Source organism: Quercus suber, unplaced genomic scaffold (assembly GCF_002906115.3).
Source record: "Quercus suber isolate HL8 unplaced genomic scaffold, Cork oak 2.0 scaffold_584, whole genome shotgun sequence".
Lineage (NCBI taxonomy): Eukaryota > Viridiplantae > Streptophyta > Magnoliopsida > Fagales > Fagaceae > Quercus > Quercus suber.
In genome coordinates, this window is record NW_027070029.1 from 223,233 (window position 1) to 237,730 (window position 14,498).

The 14,498-nt window shown below is 33.0% G+C and overlaps 1 protein-coding gene across 1 annotated transcript; it reads right to left on the reverse strand.

Annotated features, from left to right (window-relative positions):
- Nucleotides 1-553: 553 nt before the first annotated feature.
- LOC112022551 (protein MIZU-KUSSEI 1) lies at nt 554-1,489 on the reverse strand. The gene has a single exon (XM_024055166.2). It carries the CDS (start codon nt 1,376-1,378, stop codon nt 686-688), a length of 693 nt encoding a protein of 230 aa, XP_023910934.1. The 5' UTR covers nt 1,379-1,489; the 3' UTR covers nt 554-685.
- Nucleotides 1,490-14,498: the final 13,009 nt, after the last annotated feature.

A 14,498-nucleotide genomic window follows, 5' to 3' on the forward strand; every position in this document is an offset into this window, starting at 1 on the left:
AAGAAACTTACTACGAACTTCACATAGTTGAGCAAGACATATGAACCTTAAACTTCGCTCAAAAGAACAAAATCAATGAACAATGTTCAAATACGCATGCTAACCAAATGTAATTCTGGTTATCTAATTTTGAAAAGCAATTCTACAAAAAACAGTAAAGGCAGGCGGTTAATTTCACACTTTGTCAAAGTAAAAAAAAAAAAAAATGATAAACATCAAGAAAGTATTTATTATTACGGTGATATATCAAATCTCTCTCACAAAGTAGTGGAATAGATTTGATATTTCACAAGGATTCGATATATCACTGTGAGATAAAATAACAACAGAGGAGAAAACAAGAGACTACAAAGCCATGGGCAATATTCCTTTCCTTTAATCATTGAACAAGCAAAAATCTTGAGGAAATGATTTTGTGTAGTATTTTTTTTTAAGTCTTAATTAGTTTACAATATAAACCTAGAAGAAAACATAATTCTACGAGAAAACTTTAGGCAGGTGGTTAATTTCACATTGGCAGAGCAATAAAAATGGAAAACATAGTGGGAAGCCATGAGACTAATTTCCTGTAATTATTGAACAAGCAAAAATCTTGAGGAAATGGTTTTATGTAATTTAACAACAGCAAAAAAAGCTTAATAATTTTACAAAATAAACCTAGAAAGGAACACAAAATTAAGTAATTCTAATGACCTCTTACAAAGAAAATACTCAATTCTGGTCCTGCTGCACCATCTGGATTTATCATGTACAAAGATTCAGAATCCTTTGATCCAACAACTCTTTCGAATCTAGCCCTTATGTATGTCAATTCCCCATCTGCTATGTCTTTTTCAGACTGACTTGGAAGAACCCCAGCTCCCATTGACACACCTCGCAAATGTTGCATCACATAAAGTTCATCATCTGACATTTGTTTCCTCCTAATAGAGTACCCCATCTTTCTTCCATTACAGTAAACTGCCCAAACAAACTCCTCCAACAGTTTCTTCTTGTGAGTTTTTGTTTCACTCTCAAGCGCAATTCTGACTAAATCTGACCCCATTTCCTTGTGAAAAACACTTGTGTGCATTGGTAGCTCTATCACAAACATTGGCATGCATTGAGGGTCTTCTTGTATTGCTAGAGTTACTCTTCCTTTACGAAAACCGAAAAGAGTCCCTGTTGTTGCATTGTCTTTGAGCAAAGGCTTTCGAGGTCTTCCCAATAGTGCCACCATTTTGCACCCTGAGGTTAACATGGGGAAGAGCTTGAACATTTTCAAGAGACCCCCTGAAGACTTTGTGCGTTTCTCATTTCCTGGAGTTGTGTGCCGGAGCAATGATAGTATTGTTTGGTTATCCATTTGAAAGAACGGGCTAGAGTGAACAGGAGGCATTATTGGAATATTGGGTTTTGCTTATGGTGTTGGTTCAAGAAAAGCATTAAAGGGTTTGTTGGAGATGATTGTCAAGAAGTTAAGGATAGATATAGAGAGTGGTATGGGATGTTTAAAGTAGGGTAGGGAATTCATCCAAATATATTAATAAAGAAAAAAAAAGAGAAGAGAGAGAGAGTAATGGTGGGAACACAATATTTCTCAAATTGCCGACACGATTTATTGTGATTGAAGTAACATCACATCACTTCACGAGCTTATCACTAACATTATTTTCATGGTTTGGCCAACACGATCTATCATGATTGAAGCAACATCACCTCACTTTCGCGAGTCTATCCCTGACACCATTTTCATGGTTTGAGTAGGGCTATAAACGAGCCAAACTTTGCCAAGTAGTGTGTGTTTGAACTTGGCTTGTCAATAAAAATCAAATACTCAAGTTTGACTCGAGCTCGAGACAAGTCTAAAAATAATGTTTAAACTTGATCTCATGAGAATGCCAAGCTCAAACATACAAGCCAAGCTCGAGCTTAATATTAAGCTTGAGCTAAATATCAAGCTTAAACTCGAGCTCAAGACAAGCTTTTTAGCTTTGGATAAAAAAAAAAAAAAAATATATATATATATATATATATACTCATTTTATTATGTTTCTAATTCCACCCGTGATTAGTAATTGTTCAAATTACAACTTTACATAATTAAATCCATCCATTTATCATTCATTGTCTATAGCTTGAGTAATTAAAAAAAAAATATGTAACTTAAGTCTAAAAGTGTTCCATGGTTAGTTTAGAGGGAGTGTTAAAAAAAATTAGAGGAAAGAAGAAAAATTAATGGGTAGTGGTAAGTGGTCTCATGTGGACTTTGTTATCATCAAGATATATGTAATGTCATAATAATGAGTTTATTTAGTAAACATATATCAAACTGTAAACAAGCCAAAACTCGGCATGTTTTGTATTGAGCCCTATTGTACATGGGCTTGTTTACGAATAATTGATTTTGCTTGGGCTCAACTTATTTATCAAACAAGCTTAAAACTAAGGCTCAAACTTGGCTTATTTATAAACAAACGAACATGAACGAGTTTTTTATCAAGCTGAACCTGAGTTGTTCATGAACGGTTTGGTTCATTTACAGTCCTATTTAAGTGGAGATTTTTTTTCTTTGAGAAGAATGGGTTGAAATGAAATGAATAGGAATACTTCATCAATTCTTATGTTTGGAAGTTTAACAAAAGAGAATAAACTAATTTCATTCAATTCCCAATAAGCATTCCTCTCAAAAGTGGAAGGAACACTCATTCCTTTTAATAAAATTGATGTGAAATATCAATTTTATTTTCATTTTATGAAATAAATAAATAAAAGATGAATAAGTACATTAATAAATAATTTATATTTATTTCATTTCCATTCCATTCCTCATTTTAGTAACTTCCAAACAAATCAGAAAAAAAAAAAAAAATCCTTTGATAAAATGGATGTGAAATTCCAAATTTGTTTTTCATCTTGTGAAAATATAAATAAAAGATGAATGGAATATTAATAAAAAATCATATTTATTTAATTTCCATTCCTCTTTTTAGCAACTTCTAAACACATTAGAAAAAAAAAATACAACATGTTCCATTTCATTCAATTTTTTTTTTAAACTCGATCTCAAACATAGTATTATTATGCACTAATCACAATAGATTATGTCAATAATTATGAAAAATATTATGCTTTGGATTTATTGTTATAGTAGGAAATTTTTTTTTGAGAATGTTATAGTAGGAAGTTGGTTGGTCACTACTAGGTTGGGCTGTCCTTTGTGGAATCTTTTTGAGGTGGGGATGGAACTAAAACACACCAAGTTGGTTAAGAGAAAGAGAAATGGGGACTATAAAAAGTTTGATGTGACCAAGTTTAGTGATGAAAAGAAAAAAAAAAAAAAAGAGTTGAATGAATGTGATAAGATAAGGGAGGTCGGACCACACAAGAAGGTAGGGAAGGCAAAGAAGAAAAACTCAAAAAAGATGAGAAAAAAGGACTGTGGAAACGTTGGTTTGGCATGTGCTTCTCTGATCATCACATATGGTATCAACATCACACTTCTTTTTGCTTTTTTCCCCAAACCCATCTAATTATTGAGGTTCAGCTCATCTTTCCTCCAAAAACGTATCTACTACTATTTATCCATGGAATTTTCTTTTGCTTGCAAACCACTCTCTCTCTCTCATTAATTCACTAAGAGTCTTATTCAGTAGCATGTTAGAAAAAGAGGGTCAATTATATTCATTTCATTATTTCATTAGTACTAGTAGTCTAGTACTACTTTTGTTTAGGGAGTCATCGATAATTTGATAACAACACTCTATTTTAGTGAAACAGCTGGCGATGATATTGTCCTATTAAAATGATTTTCTCAGCACACTAAGATGTAAAAATGGTCCTATTTATTGTAACAATGTGATATGTTCCGGTTAAGACAATCTTTATATTAGAGATTATTGCATTTGCATTGTTAATGTGATTTTTATATCAGGTTATTTGAATAAGGATTTAGATGAAGATTTATGCTTATCCCCCATCAACTAGTATTAGCTATAGGATTTGTTGATTGATCAGGCTATTTATAATTGGCCAATTATTAGGTATTAAATAGATGAGAATTATTATATCAAGAGAATCAAAACACAAGTCTAGAAGCTTGTCTTGGAGTCTTTGTTTTTTACTCAAAGTAAACCCATTTTCTTATGTGCCAGTGCTACCATGATTTGTTCTCATAAACACCACACCATAATGTCCAAAACCAAATTCCAAATGAAAGGGTCTTTATTTTTTTTGCGTAACCTACAATTATTGCCTGATGAGAAAAAAAAAATTCCAAAAAAAAACCCAAAAAAAAGGTATGACATGACTAATAACAGGAAGTAGGCATGGTTGACATCGCCACGGTACCATGAACCATGGACAGGTTGAATTTTTTGTTATGTTAGGCACCTTTGGCACACTCAAATCTGATTTTTGGGTTCTGGGCTTACCAGACTTTTGACAGTTCTTACTGCACAATAGTTTCTCAAGTTTTACCTTCTCATTTTAGGTTTAAAAAAATTCAGAAAAAAACTATAAAAATCTCCAGGCTTGTCATCATAAATGTATTGGTTATGATAATAGGTGAGTGTATATACAAAAGAATTATCGAATAGAGTATATATAAAACTTAACATAGAATTAACTTATATTTTGTAATAATAGATAAACTGTTAAGATTAGATAGGTATGGCATCATATACTTTGATATTGTTCAACTGTACAGGATAGTTACAAATGAAAGAAAATGGTGAGATTACATTGGGAACAAAATGATATGAGACAGATGCTATACCTATGAAGTGATGAAATGTTGGCTTGTTTATCGATCATTATCTAGTCCAATAAAAAGCTTTAGGGATCGTTTTTATTTAGACCATCTTCTGAAATGGCCCGATCTGTCTGAGGCACCATATCAACAATGCCCATGTAATGTTTAATAATAATAAAAAATAAAAAATAAAAAACCCTACTCATAGCATGCAATTAGACCAATTAAGGTAACTCGTCGATGAGTTTCATATTTATGTTAATCAAAAGAGTTCATTTTACATTGATGCAACATGAAGTGTCAATCCTAAATGCAGGTCATCTTATAACTAAAACTGTAAAACACAATGAGAAAGATCAAATTAATTGACTGATCAAGGAGGGCTCCCTAAACTCCTAGATTTATGAGTTGTTAGAATTTGATTGAAATCATTGAACAACATTAATAGAGAGTATGACTTCGGATAGTATAGAATGGTGAAAAAGAATACATATGGCCGATCTTAATTATTTGAAATCAAGGCATGATTGTTGTTGTTATAGAATTTGAATGGATGAAACTAATCTTTTGGTTTAGAAAATTGAGGACTCTTGTGATAATTCAGGATGATGAACACTCACCCATAGCTTTTCTCATTCTCTACCTGCTTTTGAAATCACTGTTTAAGGTTTGAAATTATTTTAAGCAATAGAAAAAGGAGCTTCAAAGCCTTCAACTGACAAGAGTGATCTAAAATGATTCTCCAATATAAGCTGCATTTGTCGTTTGCCTTAGAATTATTGTCCCTGTGATGGGAACGTCAATCCTACTTCACTTTTTACCACTTCCATCATGTGTGACCCAAAATGCCACTGGTTTTCCATATTAAAGCACAGCTTTGGAAAGAATTTGACCTTTATATTGATTGTCAATTGTCAAACTATGAATGACAAAGACCAAAAACACTTTGGGAGAAAACCTCTATCTTGTCAAGCAATGATTGATATGGATTAGTACATGATAAGTTTAAGCCATTTCTAACAAGTATTAAAAAATTGCCTAATCACGAGTTGCCTAATCACGACAGCACACAATACTTCATGATTTGAGTGATTAGAGCTCGGATAAGTTTTATAGCAATTAGCAATTGGGTTTTCTCACTTTCTGCTCCTGATATTTTCTTTCATGTATAATCTCAAAAGTAAAGACAGAATGGGCAGGTGCATATTATCTTCTTAGCTTTGCATTTGGATTATATTGCATTACATATATAATAAGGTCCTTTTCTACAAGACATTAGCAAAAAGCAAATGGGTTCTGCTACTTGCCTACTAATTCAGGCTCCGATTACCTGAATCTAGCTCTCTTTTTGCTTCTGTACTTGTTTATTGGAGTACTTTAGGGTGTATAAAAAATGTGAAAAGAATCTCATACGGCTTCATGATTGGCATCGATACTTTCTAATATTAAATAACTTTCTTTCTAGATATTTTAGTTATTATTGTTCTTTAAGATAATGGGAACATATAACTGGCAGACCATAATGAACATGATGAGTGTGTGCCATGAACTTAAAATTAATTGCCATGTACCTTTTTCCTCTTGAGCTTCTTGTAGGGTTATTGAATATTAACCACCAGACCATGTGTCTCTCGATGCATCTTTACCTTATTAGACAGCTTTCTTGTGAACAAAAATCTTAGAATTTGAGTAATGATAGTCACACACTCACTGTACATACATTGTCACATGACTAAAATCATATTTCCAGAACATAATTTCAAAAGGCAGTGTGTATAAAATTTGCAATAGAAAGTGTGTAATAAGATTTTCTGTTAGAATTATATAGAAATCCTAATTCTTGGTGGATACTGATTTTCCAAGACCTACTAAAAAATTAACATCTTTATGCAAGGTGGAGAACAATATTATAACATATTTGTCAATTACCTTTTTTAGTTTATTTAACTTATATATAATTTTTTAAAACTTCACTTATTTTAGCCATACATGTATGTTTATCTAATTTATTTTTAAACTAAATAAATCAATTAAAAAAAAAAAAAAACTCTCTTGTACCAAAAGCTTTCTTTAAGCACAGAGTAGGATAAGCCGCAACCCAGCAAAGTGATTCAATATAATTGTGGCACTTTAATTGGCACCTGCAGGGCCCTCATTATTAAAAGTCTAGGCATAGGGTAATTGATATTATTGGCATTGCTGCCAATTCTATGTCAGCCATGCTCTGAGTCTAGAGTCAAAAGAAATGATAATTAAATATGGCCCCCTGCTGCAAGGTCAGAACAATTGGTACCTATTTATAGCAGATTACGTGAGATATACATGTATATATAAAAGCTGAAGATGAAGTTGTGTGGCGCCCTTGTGCAATGATAATTGAGAAATACTTATAACTGTATTGTTGGTTTGGAAGGTATTCTAGAGAAGATGCCAACAGTGACTTGATGGAAGCTTATATGGTGTGAAATGATAAGCATATATATATATATATATATATTTCCAAGCATACTTTTATTTGTGGGTTGGCTTTGAAAAATATATTTAGAATACTAAATAATGATATGTGGAGTGCTCTTATGATAGGAGAATTTGGAAGCTCCGATCAAAATAGAATGTTATGCACCATTTAGAGAATTCCTTGTTCTTGTTTTTGATGCTGACAATAAGAATGGTGCTATTGTTGTTTTAAATTCTGGCTTGTAGCTTTTTAGATGCTTGTGTTTGTGTTGTACTATGGTGTTATTGTAGTTGTAGGTTTCTGGTTCGCATCTTCTAGTTGCTTGAGCTTGTATTATGCTGTCAAACTTTTTTTGATAAACTTTGTAGTTTGTAACCTACCTATGATTGAATGAAACCTTTCTTATTCATCAAAAAATATAAAATTAGTTTCTTCTGGAAGCAAGTCATTGGAAAAAGAAAAGGCAACAGTGATGCTATGGATCTTACAATTTTATATTTATAAACTGACGTGCACCATTTATAAAAACAATAACTCTATCTATTCATAAAATTTGACAATTACTCAGGTAGTGAATTATTATTGGTAAATAAAAAAGTAATGTTAGTAGTAGATTCAAATTAAGTGCTTATCAACTCAACTGTTGTGAAAATTGTTGTGATTGTAGAATTGTTTTTTTATAAAATAAATCCACCGATTATATTTATTGTCACGTCACTTAGTAAATATTATGTTAGCTTGTAGATATTATGTAGTAAAATTTATAATATCTTAAATATTTTCTAAGAGATTAAACTCTATAAGGATGTGGTGTAAAACCCATGTTTTACCCCTCCAATCCTAACATGCCACATCATCTTATCACATATTTAAGAATAAACACAATCATACTCAATCAATTCTAATACCTATATATAAATCCAACTAAATTGGGAATCTATTGAGATGTTATTAGGTATGATAGGATGTATTGAATTTTAATAAATTTTAAATAAAATGCTAATGTGGCAATCACTTATTGGATGGTGTAAAACATAGGTTTTACACCCCATCCTTATAGAATTTAATCTCATTTTCTAAAAGGAATAACAATAAGCAATCTTTTCTAACTTTCAATCATTTTCATGATTCTCTCTTTTCACAACTTGGGATCTCAAATACTTTATTATCAGGGGTATTTGGATTTGGGAGTAATGACTTTCACAAGTTTGCAAGACATTTTTTCTTTTACTTATAACAAGAGTTGAGTTGGATGGTACATCCTCATACCTTAAGTACATGGAAAAACGTTGAAGCCTAGATTCGAGCTCAAGGGGGAGGGACGAGTATGTATAAGTATTTATGTAGTATTTCTAATAAGTTTTTTTTTTTTTTTTTCAAATGTTAGCAGCATTTATTTATAAATAAAAAAAAAAGAAAAAAAAAAAGAAAAAGAGAAAGGATGACCCTAACCAGTGCCAGACTCGGCCTGCTAAATGCTGGGTTGGGCCTAAAATAACAATCCTTGATGAAGCCCGAAAAGAAAATAATTGGGCTAGAAGTACATGACCCTAGAGTGACATACAAAGTCCGCCGCTTGAAAAGATGTATGGACTACGAAACATGGGCCATATGAAAATTACTGCACACTTTCGAATATAGTGATTGAGAGTGTGAATCTGAGCCCAATCGGACCTGGGTTTGTTCAATATAGTTGTCAACGAGATCCAAGATTTATGCTGCAGCGGAAAGTAGATCAGCACAGGATACGCTTACATGAGAGGAAACACTTGAATTTTTTGTGGCCCATAATATTGTTAGATGGGCTTTTAAAATATGTATGGAGAGAGGAAGAGAGAGATGGGTTTGAAATTTCCTCCCATCCTTTATATTTTCTTTCGTTTCGTTAATTATAAGTATTATTCAACAAACAAAAAAAGGAGAGACAAAAAGAGAGAGAGGACACGATGAATTCACATATTTATTTGGAATTGAAGGAGTAAAATATAGGTTTTTACACAACATTTTTACTGAATTTAATCTCTATTTATAAATCTTAAACCAACCAACTGTTATATTATATTGCTTACATTACAAGTACAAGTAAAATTATTTTATTTGTACCCTAAATAAGATTAGGATTACTTTACTTGTATTCCAAATAATATTAGATACAATCAATCTAAACCAGATTTATATATATATATATATATTTTTTTTTTTTGGTGGTTAAGAAGAGGATTCGTATAATATACTTGGCTCTTGAATAGGATTGGGTATTGATTTCTTTAACAAAATAAGACAAAAATATATAATCATGCGGGGATTATTTATTTGGTCATTGTTTTGACCGACAATAAATAATATTTTGAATGATCAATGCAAATAGCTATTAGATCCGTTTCTCCAAAAAAAAAAAAAAAAGTTATTAGATCCTAATCCAAATCATACAATCTTAAGGTGCTATAATTTTTAATCAATAATATGGGGATAGGATTTAGATTATGGGATTGGTAAGATCATGACGCTACCATAAATGAGTCACTCTTTTTTTTTTTTTTTTTAAGAAAGAAATGGGTCACTATTTGTGGGTGCTTGAGGACCGAGGATGGATCTGAAGAGTTGCAATATAACTGTGGGGATGTCGCAGTCCATCAAAGTACTCTAAGGCATTCCAAGTGGGAACAAGAATCTGAAAAGAGAGAATCAGTAGTCATAGGGGAAATTTCTAGTTTGGAGTAGCTTGTTGCCTCCACATTAAATGGTAGGCAACAGTTTTATTAGCTGCATTGATGAAGAAGTGTCCTGAACAGTGTAAGTCACAACTAAGCAGACTCCTTCCACCATCTTCTTCAGATGTAAAAAGCGACAAGTGTCATGAGAGAAGGGATGTTACGTGAGGATGGATGGTTGAGATATGGTAAAGGGAGGAGTAAATAAGAAAAGGAAGGTTGACAGAGGGATGGATCTGGACACAAGTATCAAGAGACACAAAAAAAAAAAAAAAAAAAAAAAAAAAAAAAAAAAGAAAGAAGAAGAAGAAGAAGAAGAAGAAGAACACTTAGAGAAAAGAGAGTGAACAGTAATAATTCCTATGTAATTGTGGCCTCCTTAGACTAGCTTATGAGGATAAATTGGTTCACCTATCTAATACGATTGGCATTTTCTTCCTTGTTTTTGTCCTTGGGCGAAGCCCCCTTTGGTTGTCTAGTTCCGTCTCTTACAAATTCTTTGTTTTGGGCCACGGTTGAACTGATCCAGCCACTATTCTAAATGGGCTTAGGTCACTAGATCTTTTGGTCCTTACACTATTGAATAATGAAAAACTTTTAAAATCATTTTGATTTGCCCCTTTGATAAGTCACTAATTAATAATTAATAAAGATGTGGTTTTATTTCGTGACTTTTTTTTTGGTTGGTTTTATTATAAAATGTAAAGATGTAATCTTGACTTTTGTTGTTGTTGTTGTTGTTGTTGTTGGTTTTATTATAAAATACTATAAAGATGTAATTATTTGGTGACCTTTTTTTTTTCTTTTCTTTTTTTATGGTTTTATTATAAAATATTACATGGTCGTTAAATCAATATAGATACCAATTGGTTTTTAGTATAAACGGAGATTGAATCCTAAATCTCTTATTCAAATATAAGAGATTTTACCAGTTAAGCTAATTGGAACCTACTAATATATATTTTTTTCATTTAAAGATAGTTTTTTGTATTTTCAAGTGTTTGGTAGTGTAGGGTCAGTTTTTGCGGCCCAAGCCCAAGGAAGTATGGATTCGGAGCCCACAGAGCCCAAAACAATAAATTTTGTAGAGAGTGGGTGAAAAGGCTAGGCTAATAATGAAAATAACAGTATTAAACGGCAACACCAATGGGAGGATTTGCATTAATGTGTTCCCGGACTAATATGAGTGCTCTGTCCGAAGAGGTGCTTTTCATTGAGAGTCTAGGATTACAATTCCTGGAGCTACCACCATTCAATATCTTCTTTTTCTCCTCTCCCCTCTCTTTTCTCCCTTTCTTCCTTTATATAGCGCTGCCTTCTTACATCTCCTCCGTCCACTTGTTCATCATCCAGGCACCCATTTGAGTGCAAGTCCCATCACCCCACTTTTAGCCGTATGTGAGTGGCGGTAGCTGAGAAAACACTGTTCAGGGGTCTTATCCACATAAATACAGCTAGGAAGGTAGGTGCAGTGCATTAAATGTGGTGGTTGAAGTATGCCTCCTTGATATTTCTCTGTTCCCGTTATCTTCATGTGTGTCCGAGGTTCCTCTCCCTCTAGACACTTGTCAAACAGATCATTTGAACCTCCCATGCTCGTGTTGGGTCAAACCTCTTCGGATCCGAGGATGTTGGACTACTCGGGCACATGATTACCTCCTCGGATGGCACACGTGCTCGTCTCAAGGCATTCCCCTTTGACGTGGGCCTCTGACTGAAGGTCACACCTCCTCGGACGAAGAGTGTTCCTCATTCAGGGCCTTGGGCCCAATAAGTTGGGTTGGGTTTTTCTCCCCCCACACTAATATTCTTATAATGACTCACACGACAAAATTAATGTTTAGAATGGCTGAACGGATCATAAAAATATCCTCCATTTCTCGCTATGAATTCTTAGTGATTGATAGGAATTTTGGTTTGAGATTAATTTTGAACATTAAATTAAGATGCCAGAGGAAAGGGAAAATTATTGAAAAGAAATTAGAAAAGAAATTATGCTATAACACGTGTTGTAGCGGTACACTCTTGCCTTCAACTAAGGCTTATAAGGTATGAGTGGGGCACATCTTTCTCGATGTGGGAACAAGTCTCAAAAACTACTCATGTCGCTTGAAAGAACAAAGCCATACAGGTCCTTCGGCCCCAAAACGAACAAACTCCTTGTGGGCTTGGAACAATTCCTCCCTCACACACATGCTTAATGAAAAAAAATGCTTTGATTAAGGTTTTCAGAATGGCCAAGGATCACTACGCTGAATGTAACACCACAGATGTGAGATTGCTTCTCATCAATTGCCATACCAATCGTTATTCACAATATAATCTTCCTACTGCCTCAGATGTTGCTGGTCTTATTGTGGGTGATTTTGACCCTGATAATGGGTATCGTGATATTATTGTTAAGGATTGTGATAGTGGGCTGTAGCATATAAGTGAAATCCATCCAGCATTTATGCCTATGCAATATCCTCTGCTTTTTCCTTTATATATTAACGTCCCTTTTATATTTTTTTAAATAATAAAATGCAATATTCTCTTTTTTTATTCATTATTTTATTTAATGCTATTCTCTGTATGATAAACCCAAAAAAAAAAAAAAGACCAATAGCATCACTTAAATAATAAAATGCAATATTTTTTTATCATTGTTTTATCTAATTCTGTCATCTATGTGATAAACTATTAAAAAAAAAAAAGTTGATCAATGGCATCACTACAATTAATCATTCCCGTGCAGTAGCGCGGGTTACATACTAGTGGAAATAAAAATAGAATACTTCCGTGACATAATCAATTACATTTAAAAATCTCTCTAAGATTGTAACCTATTACTCGGGGGTTCAAGCCCCCGCATTTACCTAGCAAAAAAAAAAATCTCTCTAAGATTATAATCAATTAAACTTAAATAAATAAGTCAAATTGAATAATCCCCATAAAGCAACCTAATTAAAATTTAATGATAGAATTAAATTTGAATTTAAATCAATGAGTCCAATAAGGAAATATTTGGAGGATAATTGAAGATCATACATTTCCTAGAAGTCTTTACGGTTTGAATTTAAGTAGGATTGAATTTAAATGAACATTAATGAATAATCAAGCATGAAAGACCACTTCTTAACAAGACAAGATATAACTTGAGTTAATTAATTAAGTATATAATAAGGGAAGACTCCACATGTTCACATACTTGCTTCGATGGTCACTTACTTAGATGGTCACATGCTTAAATGTTCACATATTAACATGTTCACATGCTTAGATGATCACGTGTTCATATAGTAACATAGTCACATGGTTGGATGATCACATGCTTACATGTTCACAAGCTCACATACTTGACTGTTAGGATGCTCAAATGTTTGGTTGTCTTTCATATGACCCATAAATAAACCTTAGGACTTAGATGCTAGTGCGAGTTCACATAGGCCCATTAGGTAAATGCCTCTCTACCACTATCCAATAAAGATAATGAAAGCCATCTACAGTTGGGTGGTATGGGGTGCCTAACCTGTTCCTGCAATTGTAATTTAACTTCGAACATATTTTAGTGTGTAGAACTTTATAGAGTTATCATATGGTTTCTAGGCCTATAACCAAGTGGCAATTCTTTTCTTGCCCCTTCCTCAAAGTAATCATACTAATCGTAACCATACTGCTCATTTGCCTTGTCTTTATACTTGGAGCAGGGTGGTTAGAAACTTAGAGGTGCCTTTCTTTTATCTTTTTTCTATTTCTATATATTTCGATAGTTGGGATGGGGTTTTAGTTTTGCATGTTTCCATTGAAAATACAAAGATGCACCAAGTAGTTGAGTGACAAGACTCTTAACCCTTTTGTCCATTGTTTAGTCTCGTTTATAAAAATTACATTTCTATTATTTTTAGTATAAAAAAGGTAAAATACAGGAATTATCCTTAAGGTTTGGGTTAGTAAAAATCATGTCCAAAATATTTTAAAATTGACTAACTTAGTCCCTAAATACAAATAAACAGTTATAAAATTTGTCAGTGTTTTCTATAATGATTTGACTAACCTTAATATGGTTAGTTGTAACATCATTTATCAATCAAACGGTCAAAACAAAGGGTTAGAGTGATTAATGGCATTACTCATCATGTGTGTTTAGAGGCTGAATTAGTCAATTTAAGAAATGTCTTAAACCTAGTTGACATTATTTCAAAAATCAGAGGTACTTACTGTATTTTGCATAAAAAAAAAAAAAAAGAAGAAGAAGCCATTTTTTATTTTTTTAAATGAAAAATAGGTTGCCACTTGCCACTAGAAGGGCTTTGCAGTTTGGAATTGCATTACTAATGTTTTTCTTTTTCAGGTCTGTAAACCTGGCCCTTACCAATTAATGCTGGGAATGAGAGAGTAACTTGGTCCACCACCAGCTCTTAATACTGTGCTCACAACAAAAAGCTTGGTTCACTTTATTACTGACTTAAAAAGGAGAAGTTAAAAAGCTATGGATTTTCCACATATATGCCATTTACTAATTGGTGACTGGTAAGGTCCCCCGTTGCACATGCCTGCATTTAAGAACTTATGCGTGGGATGTCACTGTGGGTTCACTCCATCTCACCTCTGCCTT